This window comes from Gobio gobio, assembly GCF_949357685.1.
Source record: "Gobio gobio genome assembly, chromosome: 16".
Taxonomy (NCBI): Eukaryota; Metazoa; Chordata; class Actinopteri; order Cypriniformes; family Gobionidae; genus Gobio; species Gobio gobio.
In genome coordinates this window covers 24300889-24327047 of record NC_137109.1, presented here as the reverse complement: position 1 = coordinate 24327047, position 26159 = coordinate 24300889, and the positions used below count along the sequence as shown (strand labels likewise).

The 26159-nt window shown below is 44.9% G+C and overlaps 1 protein-coding gene across 2 annotated transcripts in view; it reads left to right on the top strand.

Moving 5' to 3' along the window:
• Positions 1–26159, top strand: part of cplx2b (complexin 2b) — a 36337-nt gene that overhangs the window by 6701 nt on the left and 3477 nt on the right. The window contains exons 1-3 of one of the 2 annotated variants that reach the window (XM_079839665.1): positions 17474–17630; positions 18276–18431; positions 24934–25109. In XM_079839665.1, the coding sequence (XP_079695791.1) occupies positions 18401–18431; positions 24934–25109 (207 nt within the window). In that variant the 5' untranslated portion in view covers positions 17474–17630; positions 18276–18400. Of the gene's footprint in view, positions 1–17473; positions 17631–18275; positions 18432–24933; positions 25110–26159 lie in introns of those variants that run through there. The other variant, XM_079839664.1, reaches the window with a different exon arrangement.

Sequence of the window (26159 nt, the reverse complement as noted above, 5' to 3'; positions counted from 1 at the left end):
AGAAAGACTTTCCACAAAACAAAATTCAATGAAATGGTCATAATCATGTCTGACCCCACTCCATGTCTCCAGACATACTCATGCCGACGAAAGCGTCGGTGCATTTTTTCCTTTATGACAACGGAACCAATTCACAAGTTTTTCTTTACCACTTTGTTATTTTTGCTCGCAATTTCGTTTGTTGGAAATATGAACTGAATTTAGAAATGCTTTTGAAATTAAAAACTTTGCGTTTAATAAACAAAATACATTTTTTGAAATGAAGACAGCGTTTGGAGGGGAGTGCATGCAAAATAATTTGTTCTCTGGCTTTGAGTAAGGCTGAAGCTACAGCGTCTTTCTGTTTTTAATACATTTCTTGAATATATGTCTTAATTAGGACTATTATAGATAGTTATGATATTTGTGGCTGCACCGGGGTCCGTCATTACTAGGTTAAAGTTACGCCACTAATCATGAGCGGTCCATTGCACCTGTTACTCATGGCTATCTGTTAAGAACTGTAGGCTACATCAATAAATTACAACAATTTCATGCTATGGGCACTGCCATTTATACAGGCAGCGGAAGAGCCTATTTTACGCTGAGCTTGCTTCTGCTTTTTAAACATGAAAGTGTGAAAACGCACATAGGCTATATAAATCCTTATTAGGACAAAATATATGTCATTTTAATGAGAAAAATATGTCGTTTTAACAACATATCTCGTTATTACGAGAAAATGATGTCGTTTTTACGACATAACATCTTATTACGTGAAAATATGTCGTTTTTACGACATAACATCTCGTTATTACTACATAATTGAGTGGAAAAAATTACATGTATGTGGCAGCAATGCATCACCGTAATCTCAAGCATGGTTGTTGATAAAATGTCTTTTGGTAAACAAGAATAAAAAAATTATTAGGGACAAAATTGTTATAGGTTTGTAAATGACACCACAAATGGTGTTGAAGAAGTTGAAGAAATACTCAAATGAACATTTGACACTGTATATTTTAGGGATGCACAATATATCAGCCACCATATCGCTATTGGCAGATATATGTTCATTTTTTATGTTGTCATTATCGGTCCAATAGGAAAATTAGGCCTACGAAAATATTGTAGGAAAATTATATATTAAAGCCGATACATAATAGATTATTTCACATTTCAGATGTGCACTGTTCGCTATGATGGTTTTGAATTGCTTGAAATAAGATTGGAATTACTTCAAAAAGGAAAATACAGTTAAAGGGATAGTTCACAAAAAAAAATTATTAGCCCATGATTTACTCACCTTCAAGTCATTCTACTTGTATATGACATTCTTCAGACGAATACAATCGGAGTTATATTAAAATATGTCCTGGCTCTTCCAAGCAGTGAATGGCAGCCCAAAATTTTAAGGCCAAAAAAGTGCATCCATCCAAATTTAAAAGTAATCCACATGGCTCCAGAAGGTTAATAAAGGCCTTCTGAAGCGAATCGATGGGTTTCTGTAAAAATATTTAACACGTTATAAAGTAAGATCTAGCTTTTGCCAGACCGCCTTCCATATTCAACTTACGAAAAAAGCGTAACTGGTGCGACGATGACGTCGGATGAAGCGTTTGAACTGCGAGAGGCGTTACACTTTCTGCGTTAATTAGAAAACTTTTGTGGGCTTATAATTTTGGGCTGCCATTCACTGCAATGCTTGGATTCGCCAGGACATTTTTAATATAACTCTGATTGTTTTCGCCTGAAAGAAGAAAGTCATAGGATGGCTTGAGGGTGAGTAAATTATGGGATAATTTCCATTTTTGGGTGAAGAGAAGAGCAACATGTGCAGAGCAAGCCTGTCATATAGGCTACATACAATTATAATGAGAACATCATTATAATTGTGTGCCTGGGGCATGGATTTAATGGTGAGACTTGTTTTTGTAATCAGGCTCTCAAAAATGATATACAAATTTGGATTTAGATTTACTAGCCAATATCAGTTATTGGATTTCAAATATGAAGAATTATCAATATCTGCCAAAAGTTTCATATCGGTGCATCCCTATATTTAGCAATGTGTGTAAATGATACTTGAAGACAGATGTGCTTTCTGTTTTGGTGGCATGCTTGCAAAGTCTGTAGAAAAAAAGTAATAAAAAACAAAAACACTGATATAATTTTGATCCCAAGTAAAATGATTACCTCTGTGAAACTGTCAAATAAATATACAAAGTAAACCATTTTATACAGAATTTCGAATTGTCACATGTATGTTAAATGAGTTAGAATTATAATAATATATATTATTTTTCGCTAAAGTCCAAACAAATTTATATCGCTTTTTTCATCGAAGACATTAATGTCTATCTATACCGTATATATCTATACTATGTGGTTTTCTGAGACTGAAAAAGGTATTGCTGCCCTGATAGATCATGGTAGACCTCTGAGGATGCCTTTTCATCCAGCCATGTGGCATTATATTTATTATGCTGTGTTTTTGTAATATAGCAGTAGTAGCACTGTACCTGCAGAACGTCTCAGGTTACGAATGTAACCATTGTTCCCTGAGAACAGGGAACGAGACACTGCGTCAGCTTTTGCTTACGCTATGGGGAACGCCTCCAGCGTGACTGGTGCCTGAAATCACAATACCAAAACGTCAATCCTATTGACCGGCGACAGCCTATGATGTCATCAAGGTGCGACCAGGAAGTATATAAGGGCGCCTTGCCAACATGACAGTATCAAATCGTCTGAAGGGACTGTTTTCAGCAGGCAAGCCCTGCGGCATGGCAAAGCGACGCAGTGTCTCGTTCCCTGTTCTCAGGGAACAATGGTTACATTCGTAACCTGAGACGTTCCCTTTCGAAAGGGAACTCGCACTGCGTCAGCTTTTGCTTACGCTATGGGGAACGATATACCAACGCCGCCATGCCGACGGGAGTGCATGCCCACTGGCAGTGACAACTGTCAAGACAAGCAAATTCTACTGAGATGCCTGAACCACTCCCCTTCTGGTCACATTAGGCTGTCAGTGACAGCGCTCCCTACGGTCATAGCCCAAGCTATCGCCCAAGAAGGAACCTTCACACACATGAGGTCCTTCCCAGGCCCTGCTCGAAGGCCTGGAACCAGCCCATTCGACTTAGAAGGGGTTCCTTTAAGGGAACGTGGCAAGGGAACTACGAGGGAACCCTATGCCAGTCACTATTCGGGAGGTTCTCACCGAATGCCACCAGGGAGACCTGACCAGGTGACCCAGACTAATGTGGGACACGTAATACGGTCAACCCTGTCTGTACAGTACAGAGCCTCTGGTACTCGCCTCCGAAGAGGCATCCCGCTAGGGTGCTGCAAAAAAGGCAGTGACATCCACTAGCCAGATCTCAGAGACGGGTTATCCCGGAGAGCAGCTCTCAGCGAAGTGCTATATAACCCTTGCTAGCGAGGGGAGTTTAGCCGCTCGATCCTCGGATCTACCAAGCACCTACTTTAAAACGTGCTTAGGAGGCCAGAGGCCTTACAGGCTGATTATGCCAGGGAGGCCCCGAAGGGCCTACGACCCTTAACCAGCGCCAAGCGGCCGTAAGCTCATAGTAGACCCTCATTCGAGAGGAGCTCATAAGCCTGCCTGGTAGGTAACCATGCAGTAGGCAAACTATGAAAGACCCCTCCCGTGGGGACCGCATAGCAGCAGTAACGTCTCGTCGTGCTAGGGTAAGAGCACCGCCTCCAGGTCTCGCGAACGGCCAGAGACCGGCGCCTGATAGCGGGTGACCACTAGCTGTCAGCGTAAAGCCAGTTGTGCGTTCCCACCCAGGGAACTCGTTCCTCAGGGAGGCCGAGAGGGGCCTCCACCTGATGACAGAACATGCCGCCCATAGCCAGAATGTGCTACTCATAGCACTCCATGGTCACCGCCTCAGCGGCTGCACTCAGGGAGGCCAGTTGTGGCCTACTACCTACTAGCACTCGTGCTAGCCATCCAGTGCCTACTAGCAGTTTGTACCAGCCGTCGAGGGACTTAATGCCAGTAGTGCCCCCTCGGGGAAGACCAGGCAGCGCCTGCTGACCACAGCAGGCCCTCAGGGAGGCCAATCGGGCCTACCACCTGAGCGAAGGTAACCCAACCGGGAGCCTACCCCTCAGGGCGGCCTTAAAGAAGGCTGGCTGCTGCGCCTGGGCTGGCGGCAGCTGTCTGCTGCTGACAAAGCCTGGAAATCCAGATCACACCTGGGGACTCATCCCCAAGGAGACTAGCTGACGAAGTTACTGCTGATGTCAACACCAGTGGAGAAAATCCTCCAGGGCCCACTCGTGGGCCACGGCGTCGAGACTTCCTTGCAGGGAGGCCAGTTGACGCCTACTACCTGTTCTGAAGTCCAACTGCCCAGACTGCCCAAGCTGGCTACTAACAACCAGCTGGCTCCTACGCCCTGGGGCTGGCTCCATCCCAGAGGCAGCTAGGGACAACTTGCATCGCCGTGTCCTAGGGCCCCTAGGACGGCGCAGTCTCTCGGGCAGCGCCTACAAACATGGACCTAATCACATTGCCAACAGCAGTGTACTCAGCGAAAGTGCTTAAACAAAGACCCTCTAAAGCGAGGGGAGTACAACTTACGTCACCTGCCTCGGGGCGGCTGTCTTACTTTCCATGCAGCGGCCAAACATAAGTGCGAGGGCGTCAGCCATTGGTAATGCTCGGGCCTCAGGGGAGCATCCGACCAGAACCTTCACAGAGGTTTATCCGATGTTCAGTTCAACCCGAGCCCTAAAGGAGGTGGAGCAGAGACATAGAGCAAGGGTGAAACAATACCTTTTCTTTTAGAAAATATAGAACCCACCGGCCGAACATCCTCCAGGAAGAGGCCGGGGGCCGCCAAAAGATGGCGGCCACCAAGCTCTGAAAGGCGGAAACGGCAGATAAAGTCTGATCGCAAAACCAGCGAAAGACGCTTCACTCCGCCCCACGACCACTGGCAAAGTCGCTGTCTGCTGCAACACCCCGACTGCGTTACTCGTAACCCCAGAACGCAGAGAAGGGGGCGGGCCTTGGCCGGACGACTCTGTAACAAGAGGAGGCTGAAACAAGGATGCATAAACCACGCCATGTTCTCATATCAAAGGACAGGCCAGGGGCGAACAACCTTCATTAAAAGGGAACGCCCCCATCCTTGACAAAGCCTAGGCCAAGTGGTGCGGCATACCGCACTAGATCTACTCAGGGCTCGGGAAAGAAATATTATTACCTCTAATATAACACACTGAGGCCCCGAAACCCCTTTTCCCAAAGCCCCGCAGAGCTGGGCGCAGATCTTACTACAGCTCGCGCATTAGCGCGTACCCGGTCTTCAGCTACTTCCCACTTTTACGCTAGGAAAACACAGCTAGCCCTCTACACTACAAGCCCTTGGGCAAGAGCGCAAATTAAACACCCACATAGTGGGAAAAATAACACGGAGAGGCAGCAAGACTCTACTAGCAAAAGTGAGGCATTCACAGACAACCACATAATGTTGCAAAGAAGATCGTTCTTAGCTTACTCACGGGGAGCTGCAGGCCCTGCGAAATCCCTCGATGATCCAAAATTTCCCCAAGCAACCCCTCAGGGGAGTGACGGTCAAAAAGTCCTGAAAAACATAGTTTTGAAAATGTTTCGCCCTCATAGAGGGGGACTTACCAATCGCTCCTCGCGGTGCTTCGACCCAGCCATCGAGCTAGTATCCGCCCGCCATCCTGAGGGGGGCGCTTTCACCAAACTAGCCAGGCGAGCCGGCAGAATCTTACATTTTCTGCTCATCATAGGCCACCGGCCTGATGTAAAAGCGCCCGGGGGAAAACCAGAGGAAGGGAAAAAAGGCAGCGTTCATCTCCGCGCTCCTCGGGGGGTGGAGTCTGCTGCCTGCGCTGGTTCCGGTTACCAGCCCCGGCTTCCTTCCTCTTCCTGTCGCGGGTGTCCCGCCTCCCCTGCGCCCCCAGTCCTCCGCGGCGGGGCGCACGAGAGGCGACGCTGGCTCGCTATTCCCGTCTCCAGCCCTCAGACTGGGACGGGCCGGGGACACCCGACTGCCTGGGCACGGTCCCGGACCTCAGCGGAATGCATGTCCTGAATGCCGCCGAGCGCGCCTTCGCCTCTCCGAACTTTCCCACCACCGCCTCTACGGAGGTGCCGAAAAGTTCAGATGGCGAAACCGGGGCATCAGGGAGAAAGGATTTTTTCCTTCTCCCTGATGTCCAAACGGTTTAACCACAGATGTCTCTCCGTGGCCACCCTCGCCGCATCGGCGCTATTTGTACGGTGGCCCGGAGAGCGAAAACTGCGGTCCGGCGCGACTCGACTACCGCCTCAGGGGGTCCCTCCCCCCTGATCGAGGTCCCTCAGCAGGTCCGCCTGCAACACAGCTGTGGTGTGCAAAGCCGCTGCAGCGCGACCCACTGACATGTACGCCCTGCCATTCAGGCATTTAGACCGGCAGGGTGGGAGCCACAGTGTCGCCGGCCGCCCAGAGGCGAGATAAACATAAAATCTCGTCCACGGGCGGCATCGACATATACCCAGCCAGGCAGTCCCTCGACATCAGCGACATCTAGCTCGCCGATGTCGACAGATGCGGGGCTGAGTATGGTTTCTTCCATTCCCTCGAGATCTGTTGATGGAGATCTGGAAAGAATGGAAGACTCCCAGGAGTTGGGAGGTCATGGGCGGAGAGAAACCGATCGTCCGAACTGTTTGGACGCTCAGCCTTTCTCCTCACGCGCCGCAAGGCAGCTGCAGTCTACCCGCAGCGCGTTCCATGACTTCCAGCAACTCCCCGTACATGGGACAGGATGGTTTGAAAAGCTTCAGCATCTTTAACTGACTCACCCATCCTCTGCTCGAGCCTCTCGCGATCTGGATCGTCCTCAAGAACCATAACTGTCTCCAAGCGACGAGCCAGATCCATCTGGGAAGCGCATTTCAGACGCCGCTCAGCCTCAGCTTGAGCGTGGTCTTTCCCAGATGCTGAAACCTCTCCCCTCGAGAAGAGGTCCCACCGAGAGCGGAGCGTTTCCAGAGGACAACGCTCACAAATACTTTCACAAGAGGTTCGCAAACCTCTCATGCATGCTCTTCTCCCAGACAGTAAACGCAAAGTGTGTGTGTATCCAAAGCGCAAGATACACATTCAAAACACACCTGCAGAAGTGGCGTTCTCAGCACACTTCATTGTTATCCTTCTTGTAGACGTTTCACGTGAAGACAGGCAAAACAGTCCCTGAAGACGAAGAGATACTGTCATGTTGGCAAGGCGCCCTTATATACTTCCTGGTCGCACCTTGATGACATCATAGGCTGTCGCCGGTCAATAGGATTGACGTTTTGGTATTGTGATTTCAGGCACCAGTCACGCTGGAGGCGTTCCCCATAGCGTAAGCAAAAGCTGACGCAGTGCGAGTTCCCTTTCGAAAGGGAACAGGACACATGGCCGTGTGAAAGTAGGATACAGTGCTCTGCACTAGGTCTGTGTTTTGTTGTGCTAATACATGCCGATTCCCAGCAAAATGATTCCAGGCATGATGTATTAATATACATGCTGAGAATGAACAGATTGCTTTCCTGCTCCTGTGTGTTGGGATGAATCGGTATAGTATTGTAGCCAGGCCCCGTGCCCTATATTTAATCTCGTGAATGGTGCTTTTCTGTCAGAATGGCTTTGTAAACCAGGGAGAGCTGCTCAGAGTTTAACCTAATTACCCTTTCATGCCCTTCCTTCCTGTATCCCTCCCACAGCCTTCCCTTTTGCGGGAAGTGTATCAGTTCCTTATTTACTGTCCAGACTAGTAGGTTGAAACCATTTGGTTTACTGTTACGGTTGCGTAACCAGTGCTTTTAATTTTTATGTGATGACAATTAAACACAATTATGGCATATGGTATGAAGATTCTGTGCTGGCAAGCTTCCAGGATCCAGATTGCGTGCATGGTTTCATACTTCTACATATTCACTGCAATTTTGCTTTTTTTAATCAAGTAATAACTGAAGCTTGGCAAACTTAGCAGAAATGTCACAGAATAAATGTAACTGGTCTAAGTGAACAACTCGCCATAGGCATCATGGACATGCAACTCAACCGAAAAATATTGTTTATTTCAGTCTTGTCTCGGGCTGCAAATGTCTGAAACGATTAAGTAAATAACTTCATTTCAGCACAAGCATTAAACAAATCATAATTAATATATAATTTGCATTTTATTGCTTTACTCAAGATTGTTTTAATCTTGAAATAGAAGAACAGTAGTTATTGGTCATTTGTAATGGTGTAAACCTCAAAACATTTCTTTGTAAATGTCAGGCATGTTTATTACCCTCAGGTACATGGTGTTCTTGTAGATTCGTTTTATTTATTTATTATTATTATTAAAACCAGGAAAGCATTCTGATTCTAGAGGACACAAAAGAAATCTATTTTCTCAGCAATGTGACCTAGTAGAACAACTGGGAAAAGTTATTCACAAAAAAAAAAATATATATATATATATATATATATATATAGTGGCAGGGTGAAGAATCACACACAGTGCTAGGTGAAAAGCCCCCGGAGGGTGGGTTTATTGTGGTCTAGTGAACGAACAGTGAGGTAGTGAAGTCTTTGGTGCGCGGTGCGTCCTTCTTCCAGGTAGTGCAGTGGTGACTCGCGGTGACGTCAGAGGGACTGGGTGGCCGGAGTGTCACAGGCTGCTGTCTGAGAAAGAGAGAAAGGTTAGTGCGCTGCTTCATGGAGTGTTCGTGCTCAGACTGGTGTTCCCATGTGCGGTGCTTTATGTGGTGTGGTGATCGCCTGCAGCTGTGCCAATCCGGTCCGTGCTGAGTGCTGGCAGGTGATCGGTGTTCGTTGCCAGGGCGACGCTGACGAGAGCTCGGGAGACTTGTCACCCCCCCCCTAAGCGTCGCTCTGGTCCTGTAACGATAGTTAGACACACACATTGGGGAACATAGGGGTGGGCGGGGAGTGCGCCCTGACAGACCTGCGTAAGCCGACCACAGCCTGGAGAGTCCGTCCGCGTTGGAGTTGGCCGTCCCGGCCCGATGCACCACCGTAAAGTGGAAGTCCTGGAGCGCCAGGAACCACCGCGTCACCCTGGCGTTGGTGTCCTTGGCTCGGGCCATCCACTGCAGCGGGGCGTGGTCCGTCATCAGGGTGAAGCGGCGTCCCAGCAGGTAGTAGCGGAGCTCCAGGACTTCCCACTTTATGGCCAGGGCTTCCTTCTCCACCGCCGCATACCTGGTTTCGGCTGGGGTCAGCTTACGGCTGATGTACGTGACCGGATGCTCTTCACCTTCGCGGACCTGGGAAAGGACCGCCCCCAGGCCCGTGTCCGAGGCATCCGTCTGCAGCAGGAAGGGGCAGTTGAAGTCGGGCGCCCGCAAGACCGGCTCCGTGGTCAGGGCGGTCTTGATCTTCCGGAAGGTCCTGTCCAGGCTGCTGTCCCACTGCACCTTCTCCGGCTGCCCCTTCCTGGTCAGGTCTGTCAGGGGAGATGCTAGGGTGGAGAAGTCGGGGATAAAACAGCGATAGTACCCCGCCAACCCCAAAAAGGCTCGTACCTGGGTTTTGGTCTCCGGGCGGGGCGTCGACAGGATGGCGTCTATTTTCTTCTGCTGGGGCTGGATCAGTCCTCTACCCACCCGGAAACCCAGGTACTGAGCCTCGGCGAGGGCGAGATGGCATTTCCGGGGGTTGGCGGTTAGCCCAGCCCGCCGGAGTTCCAGGAGCACCCTCCGCAACCGCTCCAGGTGGTCCTGCCAGGTCTCGGAGTGGATGACTACATCGTCGAGGTACGCCGCCGCGTACGCTTGGTGGGGACGTAGAAGAATGTCCATCATCCTCTGGAACGTAGCGGGGGCCCCGTGCAGGCCGAAGGGGAGGACTCAGTATTGCCAGTGCCCACTGGGTGAGGAGAACGCCGTCTTCTCCTTGGCGGAGTCGGTGAGGGGAACTTGCCAGTAACCTTTTGTGAGGTCGAGCGTCGAAATATACCGAGCCCTCCCCAGGCGCTCCAGTAGCTCGTCCACTCGGGGCATCGGGTAGCCATCGAACTCCGAGACCTCGTTGAGCCGGTGGAAGTCATTACAGAAGCGGAGGGTGCCATCCGGCTTCGGGACCATGACGATGGGGCTGGACCAGGCGCTGCGTGATGGCTCGATTACCCCCGACTTCAGCATCTCACCGACCTCGTCCTCGGTAGGGCCGCTGCCGCACAATGACGCCGGGTGGTGTGCGGATGTCGTGCTGGATGACTTTGGTCTGCCCGGGACGTGTGGAGAACACAGAGAACTGACGGACCAGATGATCCAGCTCCGTCTTCTGGGGGGCCGACAGCTGTGTTCCCACGTCCACGACCGGGGGCTCGACAGAGGCCAGTGCGCTGAGTTGGTCTCTGGTCCCCACCCACCTCTTCAGCAGGTTAATATGATATAGCTGCTCTTCACGCCTCCGGCCGGCGCAGCCGGTAGTTGACAGGACCCACTCGCTCTATGACCGTGAACGGACCCTGCCAGGTCGCCAGAAACTTGCAGGCGGAGGTGGGGACCAACACCATGACCCTGTCGCCGGGCTGGAATTCGCGGGGTTGAGCCGTCCGGTCGTACAGCTGCCGTTGGCTCTGCTGGGCCTTCCCGGACTAATGGCATGACCCTCTTGATCCGCTCACGCATTTCCCTCACGTGTTCGATGGCGGAGCGGAGAGGTGTCGGCTGCTGCTGTTCCCAGGCTTCCCGGGCCACATCCAGGAGCCCTCGTGGCTGACGGCCGAAGAGTAGCTCGAACGGGGTGAAACCCAAGGAGGCTTGGGGAACTTCGCGGACTCCGAACAGGACGTAGGGAAGCATCAGATCCCAGTCTCGCTTATCTTCGGCGGCCACTCGCCGGAGCATCTGCTTGAGGGTTTGATTGAAGCGCTCTACTAAGCCGTCTGTCTGCGGATGGTATACTGTGGTCCGGATCTGCTTCACCTTCAGCAGCCGGCAGAGGTCAGCCATTAGCCGGGACATGAAGGGAGTTCCTTGGTCCGTCAGTATCTCCGCTGGGATGCCGACTCGGGTGCAGAGGAGGAAGAGTTCCTTGGCAATGTTCTTTGCCGTTGCCTTCCGTAGGGGAAGTGCCTCTGGATACCTGGTGGCGTAGTCGACAATCACCAGGATGTGTTCATGTCCACGGGCAGACTTCGGCAACGGCCCCACCAGGTCCATTCCAATTCGCTCGAAAGGTACCCCGATGATGGGCAGTGGGATGAGCGGACTGGGGGGAGGTGCTCGTGGCGCGGTCCTCTGGCAGGTGGGACAGGCTTGGCAGAACCGCTTCACTTCTCCATCCAAGCCCGGCCAGTGGAAACGGTCCCGGATGCGCTGGATGGTGTTGGTGGTTCCCAGGTGGCCGGCCATCGGATGGCTGTGGGCTAGCTCCATGACCATTTCCACGTTTGTTTTGGGAACCACGAGCAGTTCTTTTACCTCCCCCCTTCGCTGGGCGACACAGTACAACAGGCCGTTCCTGACGACAAAGTGCAGGAGAGGATGGGGTGCTGGTTGGTGCTCGTGGCCATCCACTGTCCGGACCTGCGACCAGCAATGCTTGAGCCGATCATCTTCCAGCTGGGCCTTCGCGAACGAGCCCCCTCCCTGGACCTGTTGGAAGACATCAAAGAACACGTCAGTAACCGGGGAGGGGGACTCACCATCTCTCCCGCTGTCTGTCACCAACAGGGCGGTGTTGTGGCTCCTCTTCCGGCGGCGACGACTATGGGGGCGGCTCCCGGCCCGGCTGGCTGGCTGCGTGGTGGCCCGAAGAAGCTCCTCGAACCCCGGCCAGTCCCGCCCAAGAAGCACAGGAACCGGAAGATCTTTCAACACGCCAACCTCCACTGGCCAGGCGCCAGGGCCCGCTGATATTGTCACTCGGCGGGCCGGAACATGACGAGTGTCGCCGTGAACGCAGGTAATCGGGAGCTGTGCCTTGACGGCATTCTGCGGTGGGAGGACGGTGGCTTGGACGAGACTGACCGAGCTTCCGGAATCCAAGAGGGCCAGGACTGTCCGCCCATTTACCTTCACCTCCGCTCGCGGAGCCTCGCGGGGTGGGTCCTGGTGTAGGCTGCAACCAGCCAGCCATGCGCGTGCTGGCGGGGCAGGTTCCTCCGTGGGCATTGGTTCGTCGACGGGGCCGGGAGCCGCTGGCCTGTGCACTGGTCGCGGGGTACCTTCCGGTGTGCGTCGCTCCTGGACCACCCTCCGAGGGAAGGACGGCGCTCGCTCCCCGGGCTCGCGGTGCATCGCCGCCTCCGCCAACTCGACGGCTTCAACGAGCTCGGCGATGGTTGCCGGATTTTTCATTCCCACCGCCCCTCGAGCAACCAGTGTTGTGCGAGCCGCGATAGTTCTGCGGCTTGGGCGCGGGCTGGGCGTCGAGGCTTGAACTCCCACTCATGGAACAGCTGGGCTGCGGAGATGGCGGATAGCCCAAGGCGTCCGAGGATCTCTTTCTTAAGTTCATCATAATTATCAGCCGATTCAGCGGGAAGAGAAAAGTACGCTCTTTGAGCCTCACCAGACAATAGGGGTCCCAGGACCCGCGCCCACTCGCTTCGTTCCCAGCCTTCCCGAACTGCCGTGGTCTCGAACATCTGCAAATACAGTTCAACATCATCTTGTGAGGTCAGTTTTGGCAGTAGTTGGGTTGCTCGGACACGCGGATCAGGAAGCGGAACGTGATGGGCGGCGGAGGGTGGCGAACTCTTCTTCTATGGTGGCTTGACGGGCGGCCAGGTGTTCAGTGATCTGCTGCTGACGTGCACTCACTTCCGTTAAGCATTTGAGCAGGTCTTCCATGATGGGGAGAAGCGCCGCCCTACTTCCGGGTTCCGTGAGTGATTGGGGAAACAGAAAAAAAACAAAATAAAAGTCTGGGGATGGTTGGTGATTCTTCACGCTCTGCACCGCATTCTTCACCACTGTGGCAGGGTGAAGAATCACACAACACAGTGCTAGGTGAAAAGCCCCCGGAGGGTGGGTTTATTGTGGTCAAGTGAACGAACAGTGAGGTAGTGAAGTCTTTGGTGCGCGGTGCTTCCTTCTTCCCGGTAGTGCAGTGGTGACTCGCGGTGACGTCAGAGGGACTGGGTGGCCGGAGTGTCACAGGCTGCTGTCTGAGAAAGAGAGAAAGGTTAGTGCGCTGCTTCATGGAGTGTTCGTGCTCAGACTGGTGTTCCCATGTGCGGTGCTTTATGTGGTGTGGTGATCGCCTGCAGCTGTGCCAATCCGGTCCGTGCTGAGTGCTGGCAGGTGATCGGTGTTCGTTGCCAGAGCGACGCTGACGAGAGCTCGGGAGACTTGTCACAATATATATATATATATATATTTATATATATATATATATATATATATATATATATATATATATATATATATATATATATATATATAAATTCACATACTATGCTATGGTACTAAACTGATTGGCTGGTTAGAATACAAGTAGCTTCCCTTGTTTTTTTATATATGCATAAATAATACTGATATATAAAATGGCTCACTCAACAGGTCTTCACATTCTATCAGAAATGTGCTACTTCCCATTTCTGATGTTGTGATTGCGAGTTGTTGCATTCAAATGCTTTGTTTGTCGGAAAGAACCGGAATCATGGAGGACACCAGGTTTATTCTTGCCTATTTATTGGGAAAAACGTATTAAAACCAAAATGATTTCTAGCATCCCATTCACTAACAATCATATAAAAATTCATTGGTAGATATCTTGCTGAACGTAGAACTGTTGAAGCCTTTCAAAGATCGCAAGCACTAAAGTGTGCACTAGTTGACTTTTCTTTTATGTTGTCCGTGCACAAGACTGTGCATAAACATCAGCAGAGTTCTGAAAATTATGCAGACGATACTTTTGGCTTTAAAGTCACCATGAAATCAAAATGGACTATTCTTGTTTTTTATGGAATATTGCAGTATTTAATATAAACGATTTATCCGTGCACATCATCATTTTTTATTTATGTGCCCTCATAATCTTAATTTCCAAATAATGTCCCCTCCCTCTTGCAGTAACGCCTTCTCTGATGATGTGTTTACTGGCGCAAGGGCGGGACAACCTGTTAATCACATGAGATCACAGCAATAGCAAACCACAACCATCCAATCAATTCCTGATGGACAAAATCAAGTCCTGCCCTATATTTTTGTTCTTGTTCGACAACGTTTCACTCAGATATACATCACAACAGGGAAGAAAAGACTATCCCAACTTCCGTTTCATGCCGATTTTAATGCAGAGACTGACAGTCTGCCTGGAATGAACAAACACAAAAAAGCAGAGCGATACAATTCTGTGTGGTGTATTCATATGGCAGAGTCCATCAAGGAACATGAGCGCGCTGATATTTCCTCAAGGCTTTGATGCTACTGTATCTCCCTTTTGCTTTCAAGGCATCTTTGTGGATAAGAAACTGTCTGTCAGAAAGGTTGTAATGTGTTTTAAAGTTGTGTATCTGCACTCAGCCCTGCCTTTAAGCTGAAAGCTCTGGGGTTGTCGGGAAAGTCAGGAATCTTTCCTTGTCCATATCTATTGATTTGAACTGCCCCAGGCGTCTTTTACCTGAGTCATTAAGCTGTGGCTGAAGGTATACTCCAATAGGCTTAATGGATGCAATCAGGGACCATGTGTATTACTCCTAAATGCCTGTCTTTGAAAGGATCTGTAAGAAGATAAGAGAGGATGTGGACAGCATCATGGAGAACGTATCTTCACTGAAGTCATTTTTCCACTGCCACATAGAAAGTGACTTGTGGGCAGTCTAGCAGATACATTCACAGATATTTACTTTATTTAACCAGTTGTTAATTTGCCCAAGCAAATCAATTGATTTGTGAATGTATTTTCAAACTAAAAATATAGGATGAAATCTCTCGAAAACAGATCTGCTGTGATCTGGCTGTAGTGTTTTCTAAACAAGGCATGTGAGAGTCTCTTATAATTGCTTTTTTTAAAGAGGCATATTGTTGCTGTTTTTTTGTGGAAAAGGAATTTAATAGGACCCAAAACCCATAAAAAGCATCTATTATTCTTACTGATGCTGGAGCAATGACTTCCTCAGAGAGGTTTCCTGTACATGTGCAAAGACCGTGTTTCTATTCATGCATTATTGTGTTGCATAATTGTGTAAAGTCTTTAATAGGAAGAGTAATAATTTCATGCCTGGTTGGGCAAAGTCGCAGCCAGCTCCATCTACGCTTTAAGCAGCTATGCTGTTTTTGTGAGACCTTTGAATTTAAAAATCCACCTCAGTATTTAGCACAATAAGCATCTCAAATTAATTGTCATATTATCACAATGTTATTTTGTGCCATACATCAGTGATTCAAACGTCCTGCGGTGATATTGTAGTTTGCCACTGAAGTAGAGCTTACATAAGAATCCACTAATAGCTTATAAAGTATATGATCTCCTCCTCTTCTTCTTTTTTAATAACTTTTTTAAGTTTTATAATAAAAAACACTTTTGAGTTTCAGTTTATGCTTTCAGTTGACAAACTGTAACCTTGAGGCTTTCATTCAAATCCCATTATATCATTCTAGAAACTCAAAGATGGATGAAATGCACAATCAGAATCAATCAGAAGGTTGTTTCTCCTTGATGTTATCCCACCATTATAGTTCATTGTGAGATTTCAGATGACATATATACTTTTGCTGGTTTTTTTCGTTACAAATCTCCACATTCGGATGTCAGATCATTTGCATTCACCAGAACTTACGCCTGTGCTGGATAGAATATGGTTTTATAGGGAATGACAGAAACAGATTCATAATTAGATGTAAAGCAAGGTATGATAATGCAAATCATTCAAACCAAATGGTTAATGCACAACATCTTAAGTCTCTCAATTCATTGCTCATGTGAAAACACTCGAAGACATTTAATGGAAGCATTTACTGTATGTACAAAACACTGGCAGGACCTAGTTTGCTATATTAAAACAGCCATTGCATGTAAGGATGGGTCAGGATGATTCATTTGTCTAATTCTTTTTAGCTTTAATATTTTTCTTGGGCAGAGGCTATTTGCGTTAAATGCTATTTACACTAATTGAAAAAAACTATGTTTTCTTTTCACTAAGTGTAAAATTTAGTAGATGGATGTTATTTGCACTAAATGCAAATAGTAGTTAGATGCTATTCATACATAGTGTTGAAACTCATTTGTTTGACCTTCCTAATTCTGAAAAGAGTGGTTAAAATTGATTTTAAATTTAAATAAAAACATTTTAAATGATTACAAAAACAGTCCTAATTGAAAGAAAACAAGTTGACAAAAAGATTGAATCCAATATTTGGTGATAATATAGCATAACGAGTAATTTATAAGCTATTATTTGTTGGCCAGTCATTTTTGACCGGGAACACCACAAGTGTTATAGGGTTTTTAACACAACACAATTGTTAATCTCAAGGGTCCAGCTTTTTAATAATAATAATAAATATTTTGCATGGTGATGTTTTAGAGAAGATGAATTTAGAGAACGTCTCAGAGAATTTTAGCATGTCATGCTGTTTCAAGCTGCATCCAAGCCTTACAATGCAAAGTGTCAGATACATTGGTGTAAAGCATGCAGACACTGGACTCTAGAGCAGTGGAGACGTGTTCTCCGGAGTGACGAATAGCGCTTTTCTGTCTGGCTATCCGATGGACAGGTCTGGGTTTGGCAGTTGCCAGGAGAACGGTACTTGCCTGACTGCATTGTGCCAAGTGTAAAGTTTGGTGGAGGGGGGGTTATGATGTGGGGTTGTTTTTCAGGGGTTGGGCTTGGCCCCTTAGTTCCAGTGAAAGGAACTCTTAATGCTTCAGCATACCAAGACATTTTGGACAATTTCATGCTCCCAACTTTGTGGGAACAGTTTGGGGATGGCCCTTTCCTGTTCCAACATGACTGCGCACCAGTGCACAAAGCAAGGTCCATAAAGACATGGATGAGCGAGTTTGGTGTGGACGAACTTGACTGGCCTCAACCCGATTGATTACCTTTGGGATGAATTAGAGCGGAGACTGTGAGCCAGGCCTTCTCGTCCAACATCCGTGCCTGACACCACAAATGTGGTCAAAATTTCCCATAAACACACTCCTAAACCTTGTAGAAAGCCTTCCCAGAAGATTACAGATTAAGAATGGGATGTCATTAAAGTTCATGTGCATGTAAAGGCAGGCATTACAAAACTTTTGGCAATATTGTGTGTATATATATATATATAATGGGATAATACTGGGAAAAAAGATGTTATAAAAGTAAAGAATTGTTTAAAAAAAATATGTATGCTTTAAGCAAACAGAAACACGCAGTAATTGGGATAATCTGTCCTTTAAATTGAGCAAAATAAACTTCCTTTTACAGAAGGGAGATGGAAAGATGAGGAGGCGGAGTGTGGGGGAGTATGAATGAGGCTATTGGAGCAACAGACAGAGAGAGAAAGAAAGAAAGAGAGAGAGAGGTGGTTTATCAGGACCCAGCGAGTTTTTCCATGTTCCAGCTATTCGAGCAAGTAGGCTTTTTTTTTTTTTACAACGTTCAGTCAGGAATACTTCAAAAAAGAACAAATAGCAAAAGTCAGTAAACTGGTAAGTGGGAGGTAGATTTATTTAAGCAAATACATAACTGGTTACAAACAGTTAAACACATAATGCCAGTCTGTTGTTCTTTAGTATTGTCTCCTGTTTGGCTATCATATAGGGCTTGTTTTGGTTGTTCCTGTGCTGAAAACATATTTTTTTTAGCATTCAAAGGCTCAGTGCAGCTCTTTTTTAGGTTTATTTTTTTGTATATGTTATGGTCATGTGGCAAATGTCTCAAAAATTACAAATGACAAATCATCTCTTGTCTACTGAAGGAAAGCAAGCTTTTATAAAGGTTCAGACGAACTCCTTGAGATGAAATATACACAATAACGGTGTGGCTGGAAATGTTCAGTCTGTTCCTGTAAGCAATAATTACTGTGATTTTCGTGAGTTTTCAGAACTGACTGTGAATTTATTTTGAGCAACTGCTGCGTGAGACTGGTCTAGAAGCTCAGAATAACATAAATGTGCTTTTGTTTGCAGATATTATAACTTTTTATGGTAGCTTTGTAAAATTTCAGCTCCAATACTTACAGATTTGACGGATGAGGTTGTATTGACAATATAGTGATCAATATTATAACTGTACTCTGTGTTTCTGATTAACGTTGCATGCTGATCAGGTTTTCTTCATTTTTTTCCCAATAGGTCTGAAGGATTCATCAGGACACTGAAGACTGACACACTGTGGTGGACCAGCAGAATCAGGATCACGGCAAGACTAAATGCAACATTTTATTTAGCTGTAAGAGGACCAGATATCTGAGTGCATCATGGATTTTGTGATGAAGCAAGCATTGGGCGGTAAGTGGCATGTTATCAAACTAGCATTTTAGTCGCAATCCAAATGTCACTTTGGTCAAGACCAAGAATCAGATTGTATTGTTTCTATATGCTGCATTTATTTGGTTCATTATTTAACTTTCATTTGACGTGTGGCATAAACTGATGGCAATGAGACATTTTTCTTCACTATAAAATTAAAATAATGAAAGAAAAAACAACAATATTTATTGATAATTAAATTATTGAAAAAAATACAATTATTTTAAAAGTATTTACTAGTAATACTAAAAAAGTATTTATTAATAATACCAGTTAATTAAATAATACTTGTTGCATTTCAAATTGTCTGCTGTAAGCACAGGATATGTCTGCTATTATACATAATATTTAGGTCTATGTTTGGATCTGATGACTATAATCAGTTTTTATATTTATATTTGATATATTTGATATATTATTATTATCCTAAAAATGTACATGTAACCAGGAACTGATGACGTTTTTAAGAGATGAATTTGTATTCACTGTAAAATGTGTGCAATTAAAATAATTTATTCCTTAAAAACCAACAATATATTGAAAAGCATTAGGTTAGACTGTTTGGTGGACATTTTAGAATAATACTAATTCATTTAGTTAAAATGCTGCAATAGGTCAGCAATATGTTTTTTATAATTCATACATTTTTAACAGTATCAAAACATAGTGTTTATTGATCTGGTTCTGGTTTATTTGACATTTATTTGTTTTGTGTATATGTTATAGATCCCATCCCATGAACATAACTTTGTCTAAAGGTCACTGAGCCCTTAAATCAATTTCATGATTTGGTTTTATCAGCTGAGTGACTATGGGCAATAAAACAAAATGTATTTCTCCACTTTCAATTCCCTTGAGTGGGCCAGATGTAGCAGATTGTGTGACCACACAATGACCTTCTGCGTGAGGTGTCTTTAAGAAACACAGATTGTCTTTTCACTGCACGTCGTATTTTACAGTTCCTTTGGTGTTCCACATGGATGAGGCCAAGACATCAGATTATGACTATGTATTGAGAAACATAAAATTTAATATGAAAGAAATGTTTCGTGTCGCACTTTTAATATATCAAAACAAGCTTTGATATGTAAATGTGCCCTAAATTTGATCCTGAAGTCTAAAATCTTTACCAAATGTGCTGATTTTTACTGTGTTTGCAGCATAGACCTTATAAAACGACTGTTTAAATTCTGCTCCATAGCTCTGAGGTAATGAAGCATGATTTACTCATGAAAATCATCCATTATTAAACAGACTTTCCCTAGCTAGATTTCCTCAACCCTTGCAAATTATTCAGAAGAATATAGAATTTCTTTAAGATCCCACAGAGAAGTCACCCCACGCTGCCCTCCGCATTCAGCAGACTGTAAAAAAAAATATGTTTTTATTTGTTGTCTGTTGGTGTGAAAGACTTTTATTAAAGAAAGATGGAAAACATAAACGGCATAAAATGTTATAAAAATCTGCTTCCGGACAGGTCTGCTTAATAATGGATAGGGCTGTAGCATTCATGTGATATTATAAGAGGGCATAATCACACAAAATATCTCCAGATACACTAACCAACCTCTTATTAATCATGCATTCTCTTCTCCTAGTGTAAGATATTTTACACACAATATTTGTTTTTTGAGACGTATTAAAGGCTAGCAGAGCTTATAAAATACAAGTGACCTATTTTACTACTACTAATTTACCGTTATAAAAGAAGGTAATTAATATGCAAATTTCCTAAGCTCCGATAATTCACATATCATTAAGAATTAGGCTTTTTTTCAGAGATACTGGAATACAGTTCCGGCCGCTGCGCCATCATTATCCAGAGCCCAGATTTGCTCTTCCATCCATAACCATCACTGCTGTTCCTGCCAAGTGCTTTGATGTAAAGCCATGAAGAATCTGATAGAGGGAAGCAGTTCTTTTTTTATGTTAACCAACCCTCTGTGTGGCTTTAAACATGACAACAGAACTACATTCAGTGGCCTACATCTTGCTTTAAGCTCTCAGGAGTGGCAATTGCTTTGTGTTTGTAGAACAATTCATGAACATGAACATCTGAAGAACATCTAAATCTTAATGCTGTAGCGTGTCGTTTTTGAAATACTTTGTCATATCCCAGTTTAATATGCAGAGACAATTATAATTAAGACATCTGTGGATTTATATCCCTATAAAGAGTAGCACTGTGGCTGTGTCATTATTAAAACATTACTCTGTTTGTTTGAGCATCGCGACTAGCCTGACAACAGCAACACTGGCTCAACCAATGGTGTGAGTTTAGGGCAGGGCTATCGGTTTGATCTACCAATGGCAGAAGGGAGAAGAGCCCAGAAATTACACACTAAGGGCCAGATTTACTAACAGCCAATGTAAAAACCATAGACTGTAAAAAAATATGGACGTAGTGTCCGTGACGTCACCCATAGGATTCTGATGAGCTGTTCTGAAGCGCAAAGTATGGACGAGATGGCCGTTGCCATCTTGGCATCGATTCATCGCGCGTCACTCCCGGATAACAGAAAATGGGCAAAAAGGCGGGACGTGGGCGGAGCTGAAGTGACGCGATGACTAACAGACAGCCGATAAATGGCTATCCACCTGTCACTCGAAGTGGCCACGCCCTTAATTATGCAGGACTTTAATGCTTTATATAATGTAAACGAATGAGTTATAAAAAAATTCACCCCCCTCACAGTTGTCATGAAGGGCAAAATTAGCCGTATAGACCAAAACCACAATTTGTACCAGGCTGTAAACATGTTTTAATCTGCTGTAAAGTTGGGCATTTTAACATGGGCCTCAATGAGATTCTGCTCCCTTCTGGAGCCTGTCCCTAGCGGCCAGTCGATGAATTGCAGTAAATGTCACTTCCGTATTGGCTTCAAGAGAAACTGCGGGAGGTTGCCGCTTGGTAAAAACTCACAGTGAAAGACACACATTGAAAAATTAGCACTGAAAAGGCGTGGACAGGGTTGTTTTTGCGGCTGACTTTATATGCATTTGTAGGAGCTTCCCTTTCAGATGCAAAAGTTATGGGAGAAGAGTATTTAAATTAATCATGTAAGGTGATTTACTAAAGTTTGCGCTAGTCAGTTGACTGGTATTTGCGCCATTATTTAACGCCCCAAAAACATGTCTTAAGCCAGACTCAGAACTTTCCACTCCCATCTGCGCTTTTATGGAATTGCGTTCTCGCAGTAATTTGCCCTGTTTAGAAAATCTGGCCCTAAGGGGCCATTCACATAGAAGTGTTTTTCCATTTCTTTCGCTACTTTTCTGTAGTTGTTCTATGTAAACATGCACTAGACAGATGTATTTGACCGTTGTGCTCATGTCTTGCGTCTTTTGCAGCCTCTCTTGCGTAACACTGCATTCTAAAAATGCATCGCTCAATTTAAAAGTGCTGTATGTAATTTCTTTTATGTATGTAAAGCATACAAATATCATGTTTGCGGACATTTAGGAATCATACTAAGTTAACATACTAGTTTCTACAAAAAACAATGCTACAGCCAGTTATTCTATTTAGAAATGTACGTTTCATGGAAACCAGGGGGCGTATTACAGAAACTTTCTGTCTTAGGTCTTAACTTAAGATATGATAAGTTAATTTAGGATTTTTCACAATTTCGTATTACTGAAGCAAATCTTAACTTGAATTAGGATTCTTATCCTATCATACAAACTCTCATCTTATCTGTAGTTAGGAAATCTTAACCCGCTCCATCGAGTTCGGTAATCAACTGTCAGGTCTGTTACCAAGCAACCAATAACGCAAACTGCTTCTGAGGTAAACCTAAAATCAAAATGGAAAAACAATGGCGTGCTTTTAATTCCAGTGCGGCAGAAAATTAAATGAAAATGAAAAGGATAAGGCGTTATTCACTTGAAGAATGAACTGGCATAAAGTTGGTTTGACATTATTAGACGTTCGATATGCGCAAATTTAGGGACCGTCTCTAAAGTTACATCTGACATTGATATACACATTTCTAACTTAAATAGCATTTGAACAGGATGACTTACAGTTTCGAAACCAGGTGTAAAGTGTTCATCTAGGTGTCAGTTATGATGCACACATTTGACATGTTCCGTTCAAATGCTATTGAAGTTAGAAATGTGTAGGTATCAACATCATATGTAGCTTCAGAGACGGTCCTTAAATGTGCAAATATCGAACGTCCAGCGTCAAACCAACTTTAGGCCAATGAAGAACGACCGGTAATGCTCCGTGATGGCTCGTTGGCCTCTGTAATGTTGGTCGCAATTCGTCTACTAACTGCAAAATCATGTGTCGTGGGAGTCTGTAATTATTTACCAGCATTTTATCAAAGTACAGCACATCTTCTGGGTCCTCCAAAAGTCTCTCCGCCATCAAACGTCGCTGCTCTTCATCTTATATCATTAATAAATGTAACCCTCTCTCGAAAAAGGCTTTTGTACTGTGATTTTTACCGTTGGATTTCAAAAAGGTTTGAAGTTAGGACACCAGTGAGGTTGTCCTAAAGTTAAGACAGCTTTTAGGATTTTTTGTCGAGTTAGGATGCTTCTGTAATACCCGTTTCCTATCCATAGTTAAGATAAGATTATGCATTTAAGAAATGTCATTCTGTAATAGCTGTCCTAACTGAAATTGCCATGGTTACCAAACAGATAAGATAGGATTCTAAAGTTAAGATGTTTCTGTAATACGCCCCCAGGAAACAAACTGGGTCAGAGATTGCAGATTCTACCCAACCTAAAAAGCCTCAGCATCCATCTAAAAACCTCTATGCAGAGACATTAAAACGCGGAGAAATCATTTCAACAACTTACTTAGTCAGGCTTGTTGCCTTCCATTGTCAATTGCACATTTATTCCTGTTGCATGTCCTCAATCTGGCAACCTGCATGAGCGTCGAGTCTTAGAAGGAGAGGGCGGGGCAAACAACTTTGGACTGCAGTGCCCCTTTCAACCACTAACTGTAAATATTACATACGGCACCTTAAAAGAAGTTCAACTTTTAAAAAATGCATCTCTTGGCTTTTTTTCCCCTATTCCACTGATCTGGGTGTCAAGAAGTTTTTAACCACAAAAACGTTCCTGTATAGCTGTAAATGTGTGGTTGTTACTTGAACACATGACAGTGGTTCAGACTAAAGCTCACATTAAAATACTGCTAAACAAAATCAGTATTTTTGTCTTGTTTTCCAATCTTTTAAACAAGATAAATATACTTGATTTGCAAAAGATAGTAAGAAACAGCATGATAACATATATATATCAATCAGGAAGGCTTGGAGTTAGTGGGGGGTTAGTGTGGGGTTTGAGGCCACAGAAAGTGAATGAATTCATACGTTCCTTATGGACCATGGGCAACCTGCAGCATGACCCAATACGAGAACTGTTATGTCAGCTCAAGGTGTACACTCCACTTAAGGAGTACGCTGTCACTCCTTTCCCCTTGAGTGTCCTGAGTGGCATACGGAAGCAATTAAACACATGTGAAGGTAATGCGTAGACCTTGACGCTGGGCTTCAAATGCACACTCATGCATAATAAACTACTGTCATTAATAATAAATGAGTGTACAGTTGCTTGTAGAGACACATTACGCACAGCCATTATGCAAATGATTAATGACTTAAAGCAATAGGACAGCATTTGCAACCAAATCTTTCAGCATGTTTCTGATACCGTCTGTACCAATTTTCAAACACAGCTGTGCTTTGCATTTTAAAACATATTGTTGAAGTGAAAATCGAGGTACAGTATATGCAAACATGGGCATTGCTTAAAAGCATTTAATGCTGCATTACCCATAATGACCTACGGCTGTTGTTTGCTGAAACCAAAACATGATGTCGAATACACAGCATGATAGGTAGAGTCGCACCATTTAAACAGATGGCAGTGAGAGGAGTGGCACATGCATCATTCTGGTGTCTCTGTTTGCCTTCATCATTTTGGCTCCAGTATATGATCATATTAAGAGATTGTGCAATAGAGAACGTGATCCGTCTCTCTGTGTTTTGAAGTGTTTTTGGAGTCTGCATTTAACTGATCAACTATACAGTAAAAAGTAATATTGTGAAATATTATTGCAATTTAAAATAACTGTCTGGCAAAGATGAATCTTCATCATCATTACTCCAGTTATCAGTCACATGATCCTTCAGAAATCATTCTAATATGCTGATTTTCTGCTCAATAAACATTTCTTTTTATTATCAATGCTGAAAACAGTTGTGCTGCTTAATATTTTTGTGGAAACCATGATACATGTTTTTACAAAAGATACAAAAGAACAGCATTTATTTGAAATAGAAATCCTTTGTAACCCTTTTGATGTATTTAATGCATCCTTGCTGAATAAAAATATTAAGTTAAGTTTTTTTCTTCTTCAATTATTCAGTTTCAGCCATTGAAATCCACTTATAGGTGACTTCTATGATGGTAATAAGATTTATTTGCTGTATTTTTTGTTGTTTTTTTTGTACAGGGGCCACCAAAGACATGGGGAAGATGTTAGGTGGAGAGGAGGAGAAGGACCCCGATGCCCAGAAGAAGGAGGAAGAAAGGCAGGAGGCGCTGAGACAACAAGAGGAGGAACGAAAAGCCAAACATGCTCGTATGGAGGCAGACAGAGAAAAAGTCAGACAGGCCATTCGAGATAAGGTACTCGTTTCACGTTTCCCATCCACTTTAGCTTCGCGTGACAACTGTTTAGACTGAGAACGTGAATTGGTAAGCATGTTATAATTTGCTACTTGCTAATCAATTTCAAACTAAAGCAGGATGAAGCCGTTATACCATAATGACAGGACTTAATGATTAATGTGTGTGTGGGGCAATGCATCATATAAAAATCTCCATTACCCTTTAATGAAATGTCACATTTGCAGGAGGTCTTAATGTCAGCTAATTACAGCTAATTTAACAGCTCCTTCCTAAGGCAGGAAAATAGTTAGTGTTAGCCGAGAGCATCAGGTATCATGAATGTAGACATATGAAGCAGGAGGAGAACTTCTGGACCTGGCCTGATCTCATTCAAGCCTAAGAGCCATAATTTACTCACCCTCAAGCCATCCTAGGTGTATATGACTTTCTTCTTCAGAGGTCACTCTGGAACTCAACTTGTGTACAACCATTACAGGAAGCCTCTTCAGAAGGCCTTTATTAACCCCGTGGAGCCGTGTAGATTACTTTTATGATGGCTGGATGCACTTTTTTGGCTTCAAAAACCAAGTTATTAGTCACTCCCATTATAAAGCTTGGAATATCTCTTGGAAGAGATATTCTTTAATATAATTCATATTAACTATTCATAGTTATATGAAGAGAGGTGTGATGTGAGTCCTTTTGGGCTCGTTGAAGACAAGACGTGCTGCTGCGTTCTGAACCATCCGAAGTGTTTGCATTGCACATGATGGGAGTCCAGCCACTTAATATATAGTTAATAGTTATATATTAAAGGGTTAAGGCCTGTACACACCGGGACGAATATCGCGCGCTTATCACCAGCGTTTTTCGTGCCGTTTTTCGGCGCGTCTTGAGTGTTCACACCCAAGCGATTTTCACTGGCGCTGCGCCGAGTGAATGTGCACATTCAGTAGATGCGCTCCCGGTACACAAGATGGTGCTGCGGCACTTTAAGCCTCTGACACTCGCTTGTCACACAGAAGGAGAAGAGAGACAGTATTTACGTGCTTGCCAAAACCATAGACA